At 50.4% G+C, this 6,276-nt stretch overlaps 1 protein-coding gene and 1 pseudogene across 1 annotated transcript; one reads left to right on the forward strand and one right to left on the reverse strand.

Moving 5' to 3' along the window:
* Nucleotides 1–381: 381 nt before the first annotated feature.
* LOC101626360 (tubulin alpha-1B chain) lies at nucleotides 382–3,717 on the reverse strand. Its single transcript, XM_004695868.2, has 3 exons — nucleotides 3,495–3,717; nucleotides 3,233–3,381; nucleotides 382–1,421 (listed from the first exon to the last, which is right to left on the reverse strand). Exons 1-3 carry the CDS (start codon nucleotides 3,613–3,615, stop codon nucleotides 600–602), a joined length of 1,092 nt encoding a protein of 363 aa, XP_004695925.2. The 5' UTR covers nucleotides 3,616–3,717; the 3' UTR covers nucleotides 382–599.
* LOC105854332 overlaps nucleotides 3,637–6,276 on the forward strand; it is a 37,518-nt pseudogene continuing 34,878 nt past the window's right edge.

Here is a 6,276-nt window from a genome sequence, read left to right on the forward strand (position 1 = left end):
GCTGTGCCATGTGGGTCACTCCCTGGCTGGAGATTGAACTCAGGTCTCAAGTGGCAGCCGATAGCTTCGTAATGCTGAAACCCAACCCTTGTGCCACCAGGGAGGCCCCCACTTCCGTATTTTAATAACCAGGTCTGGGAAGTGCTGGCTAAGCTGCCTCACACTTGCCTGACCCGTCAGCCCAGGGCAAAGTACAAGAAGCCAGTGGCACCAGGCCCCAGTCACGGAGGTCACTGGAAGTGCTCATCGAATGATCAGGTGATCTTCTCCTAGCCTCCTCCATCTCCAACTGGGCTTCAGGTAGGGAAAGCACTTATTTTAACATGAAAGAATCCAGCCTGATGTTTAAAATGGAAACATCACTTTATTGGTAGGCCAGGACACAGTGCAAAATTGCAGAGTGGAAACATTCCTGGACACTGGAGTGTACAACAGCAGCAAACAGGTTAATACTCTTCGCCCTCATCCTCCCCATCAGCACTGTCTGCTCCAACCTCCTCATAATCCTTCTCCAGGGCGGCCATGTCCTCTCTGGCCTCAGAAAACTCCCCTTCCTCCATGCCCTCCCCCACGTACCAGTGGACAAAGGCCCGCTAGGCCTACATCAGGTCAAACTTGTGGTCCAGGCAGGCCCAGGCCTCAGCGATGGCTGTGGTGTTGCTCAACATGCACACAGCCCGCTGCACCTTGGCCAGGTCTCCCCCGGGGACCACCGTGGGAGGCTGGTAGTTGATGCCCACTTTGAAACCAGTAGGGCACCAGTCCACAAACTGGATGCTGCGCTTGGTCTTGATGGTGGCAATGGCAGCATTGACGTCTTTGGGAACCACATCGCCACGGTACAATAGGCAGCAAGCCATGTATTTACCATGGCGAGGGTCACACTTCACCATCTGGTTGGCCGGCTCAAAGCACGCATTGGTGATCTCTGCCACAGAAAGCTGTTCGTGGTAGGCTTTCTCAGCAGAGATGACGGGGGCGTACGTGGCCAGAGGGAAGTGGATGCGGGGATAGGGCACCAGGTTGGTCTGGAATTCTGTCAGATCGACATTCAGGGCTCCATCAAATCTGAGGGAAGCCGTGATGGAGGACACGATCTGGCTAATAAGGCGGTTAAGGTTAGTGTAGGTTGGGCGCTCAATATCGAGGTTTCTACAACAGATGTCATAGATGGCCTCGTTGTCCACCATGAAGGCACAATCAGAGTGCTCCAGGGTGGTGTGGGTGGTGAGGATGGAGTTGTAGGGCTCAACTACAGCTGTGGACACCTGGGGGGCCGGGTAAATGGAGAACTCCAGCTTGGACTTCTTGCCGTAATCGACAGAAAGACGTTCCATCAGCAGGGAGGTGAACCCAGAGCCAGTGCCCCCGCCGAAGCTGTGGAAAACCAAGAAGCCCTGAAGACCTGTGCACTGGTCAGCCTGCAGAAGAGAAGTTGAATTTTAACCTTGGTGAGAGCTGCAATAAACTTCTTGAAGCCATGATTACATTGATCGAGATTTAAAATGGCTTCTGAATAGTATTTGCTAAGAAAGCAGTCCTAAAGAGCTTTCAAGTGCTTCAGAAAAACTTTCACAATCAGCCCCTGGAGGTCATGGGGGAGGCTAAAGAGACTTCAAATGAACTATTATTGCCACAGGCAGAGGAATCACCAAGTCTGGAGTGGATACAGGGTCTGGGGTTGGGGCCTGGAAGGTCAGATTAAGGGCGACTTCGCAGCAGCTAGAGAGCCATGGAGAGCAGCCCGGGACGCCCATTCCTGAGGGATGAAGTCTAGTTCTTAAAGGCTTGGTAGCTGCCCTTCGGGCTGGAATAGAACAGTGGCCAAAGCCCCCAGACAGATGATCTAGAGGCAGGCTGGGCCTGGACCCAACTCAACCAGTTCCTTGCTGTGCGATTTTGACCGATTTCATTCCTTGATCTCAGTTCTCATTAGTTAGATGAAAAAAGCCCTCATGTCACTGGGGCTTCCCATCACTTATCTGGGCTGTTCTGGCTAACACTGCTACTTCACGAAAGGACACTCTCCCCCTTTCTAACAGTACCGGTTGACAACCCTCACTTCTTAAAGGGACTCAGACCTATGGACATTTCCTAACGAGCCTCAATTCACTTCTCTGGTGGGTCCACACAGTGAATGAGATCAGTCGGTAAACCCTAGCCTACACATCACATCACAAAATTTCCTGTGGCCACAGGACAAACACAATTGTTTTGGCAGTTAGTGAACTCCACTCTAGAACCCTCAGTGACTTTTACAAGCTTCATCTGTCCCTAGAGCCAACTACTGATTTCCAACTCAGGGCTTGCACTGAAGCTTGATTTGCAAACACAGGAACAGCAACTCAAGTTTTGCTGGAAAGACTATGAAAAATATCTGGAAACGTCTGAAACCAAATGATATAAGACCATTCTTTTAGGATAGGCCTGTTGTGGCTGGGCTTTGTATTGGTGAGGTTTCCCTGACAAGTTACCCTACCCAGGCCTTTCTTCTTCATTTTTGGTTAATTACTTACAAGCTGCCCACATACCCAAGATGCAGAGAGCTACCTGATTGCCAGGCTCTTAATTAGAGCGATCCAATCTGAGCATTTATTAACTTTACTGATGTAAATAAGGTTGACTCAGATTTCCCACCACAGAACCAGTCCGTTCTGCCTGGCGCTCTAGTAGAAAAGCATACTGTCTTGTGGTTACCTCAACACCTTTAGAGTTTCATGACTGATTCTTCTGTAATAAGCAAGCTCACCTGGCTGTGCCAGTGTTAGCAGAAGCTCCCAGCATCAGCTCTTTCTGGGACCTGAAGTTTTCTGGCAACACATGCCACCAGCCCAGATTTTTCTCTTATGACTTAGATCAATTAGTTACATGTCAGAGTCAGTTACCTGCTTCCTCAGTGTGACTAAGATGACCTAAAAAGGGGTGTTTCCGTTTGAAGCAGGGGAGTTGCTGGTTAATATAAGCAAGGATGTTTGACATACAAGTGAGACTGTCAAGCCTCTGGCCCCACCTTTACTCAGACACGCACCTAAACCTGTCCGAAACAAACAGGCAAGAGAACCCTAACCCCCACCCCAAAAGAGTTGTTCCATGACCTGGGACCCCTCTGACCTCGAACTCTGGCTATTCAGCCTGCAGTGTAAGGCTTATTATTTTCATGTGCGAAAGCTTCTCAGTCTGGTCTCTCAAAACTGAGATCTCTCACTGCACTTTAAGCACTTTGTCTACTTACCAGCTTGCGAATTCGGTCCAAGACCAGGTCGATGATCTCCTTGCCAATGGTGTAGTGCCCTCGGGCATAGTTATTGGCAGCATCTTCCTTGCCTGTGATGAGCTGCTCGGGGTGGAAGAGCTGGCGGTACGTGCCAGTGCGAACTTCATCTGGAGAAGGGAACAAGCAGCAACCCCATCACTGACAATCGGCAGCAGGCGCCCCCAGGACACACCCTGCCCCACTCACTGGGTTCTCATGTGGGCGTGTGAGGTCGACTCACCAATGACAGTGGGTTCCAGGTCTACAAACACGGCCCTGGGCACATGTTTGCCAGCGCCGGTCTCGCTGAAGAAGGTGTTGAAGGAGTCATCTCCTCCCCCGATGGTCTTGTCACTGGGCATCTGGCCATCGGGCTGGATGCCATGCTCCAGGCAGTAGAGCTCCCAGCAGGCATTGCCGATCTGGACACCAGCCTGGCCGACGTGGATGGAGATGCACTCACGCTGTGGGAAGGGAAAGAGAATGTCAGGGTACCACACCTCACATGGAAGGAACACTTGCAGTGATTCACATTTAATGGACCAACCTTTACCTTTCTGGAGGCCACTCCTGCCCACAGACTTTCATAGCAACAGTCTTCTTTGCTGAAGTCTGAGAAAGTGCTTTGGAAAATGAAAGCTCTGTTATTGATCTACCAGGCAGGACCAGAGACCAGACTCTTGCTTGATGTCACGTTGTTCGGTATTCAAGGTCAGGTCACCATTTCAGAAGACATAAGCTACACTCAGCATTTCCTGGAATTCCTGGGAAATATCCTCACAGAGTCCTTAAATGAATGCAAAAGTCCCCCTTTCTCGGAAGATTCATTCCCTGACTGGGTCATTGTTGACATTGTTGACATCCTCTGGTCCCTCTTTAATCCTATTCTTTAAAAGAGCCCCTCCCTCTTCCCCTTTAAAACCAGCTTAAACCGGCATGCCACATGACTTGTGGAGAAAATGCAAGAAAAGCAGTGGTATTTTCAAAACTGTGAAAGGGTGCAGCTTTTCAACTCTGGAATAATGTTAAAGGAAGAACACCGCCCTTGGCTATCAACATTATGCTGGGGAGGGAGGAGACATGTTTAAAAGTGTCACCAAGACTTTACTGATCCGTTTCATAGTTACATGTACATTATTATCTGGCAGCAAGAACTTAATGATACTAGCAAAGTTTTTCCTTTATTTAGGACACAAGGTCATTTATAAGTCACCAAGTTCATTCCTGCTTGGTAATACAAGGCAGTGCCACTGTGAGATCAGCCTCCAGGGAGTCTGGCCCAACTTTCAAAATGCCACTGACAAATACTTCCCATTACAGTTCCCCCAAGAGGATTCCGGGTTTTCAGAAGCTGTTAACAGAAAACTAGTTAAAGATAGTTTAATACCAGCTTAAGATCTCAAAGGTCCTATGTCCATAACTGGAGAAGATAACACCAATTATTCACGACCGTTGACTTATGACCCTCCTTCCCACCTACACTCCCTGTGAAACAATCACAGTCATTTGACCACATCAGCAAACTCTGGATCACCTGTGTCTGCTTGCCCAGGATGAGAGAACACGGGGCTGTTTGTTTTAATGAACCTATGACTATTCACCGTTGCATCATTTTTACCTTTGGCTGGACTTTGGAAATCTCACAGCCCCCAGAAACTCATTGGCAATTCCGAGCCCAAGGAGATGAAAAGATCTTTTCAGTGTTCACCGAGAACTTCTATTTAAGTCATTTTCTTCTATCATGCAGCAGTCTGCTGACTTGTTTATCCTGTGGCTACTGCTTACTCTCCCTGGCTGCTGGGGAAGGTGAAGTGATAGTTGGAATCACTTGTCCAGCTTTAACTGAATTAGCAGTCACTGCCGCTTATAAAAAATATTAAAATAAAAACAAAAAAACATTTGTCCACTTTGCCTAAACCTGCTTGCCGCTGCTGCTCCCACCTTTAGATCCCTTTCGGCCACTTTTATCAAATCTTGGTCTTGCTTGGTGAGAAGCACTCAAGTAAGTTGTTACAACTAAACATCCCCTTTCATTACTGCTGTGGTCCCCAGAGAGGGCGACTGGTAAACTTGTTTACTGTATCCTTTCTTTTAAAGATACTTAAACACTTGCTACAGTTTTGTAAAAGTGGTTTTAAGTAGACCTTTCTCCCAGAGTGTTGCTCTCAAAACAGAATTGTTTCCAATTCCTCTGGAAACCTCACAGAAAATACTCCAGCAGCGAGGAAGTTTCACGTTCCCTTAAAACTAACAATACGTTGTCGGTTCTAGGGCACTCTGTAAGAAAACATCCTTTTTCAGACTTGCCTATTTAAAACCTGATAAGTAGAAAGCTGCAGCTGTAGACACTCGCTAAATGAACGCTAGCAAAGAGGGTTAGCCAACGTGACAATTAATTCGCTTCAAAGGAGGGGCCCGCCTCCATCCTCCGGTGGCTGCAACCTGGAGCCCGGCCACAGGTGACTCAGCAGCGAGTCACGGGCGCTGGGCGCGAGCGCCAGCGAGAGTGTGCACCTTCGGTGCGGGAGCGCACGAGGTGTCCAGGGGCCCAAAGGGGAGAGCCGCGGCGGGGTGGACGTGCCGTCGGTAAAGGAGGGGTCGGATCACATCGGTCCTCAACTGGAGGCCGAGCGGACGGTTCGCGGGCCTCCCCGGAGCGGCAGAGGGGCCTGGGGGGCCCCCTCACTAGGGTCAGGAAGGGCTCCCCACGTCCACCGAGGGCAGGACCCCGCGCGGGCGGTCCACGCGGGGAGCTTGCCGGACGCCACCAGAGGCCAGTTCTCTTGGACGCATCTGGGACGCTGCCCCACGCGCAACCCGGGTCCCGCCGCCCTTCCGGAAGGCGCACTTCCCCCCACGTCGCTGCCGGGGGCCCCCACTCACCATGACTGGGACTTGTAGTGTTCCGGGGGGCTGAAAGAGGCGAGGGGACGGCGACAAGGATCTCCCACTGACAGACTACCAAGGAGTCCGGGGGAGAAGCAGTGAGACCTGGAGCCGCCCCGAGGGACCCTATATACCCG

This window comes from Condylura cristata, unplaced genomic scaffold (genome assembly GCF_000260355.1).
Source record: "Condylura cristata isolate star-nosed mole 26May11 unplaced genomic scaffold, ConCri1.0 scaffold00034, whole genome shotgun sequence".
In the NCBI taxonomy this organism is placed as follows: Eukaryota; Metazoa; Chordata; class Mammalia; order Eulipotyphla; family Talpidae; genus Condylura; species Condylura cristata.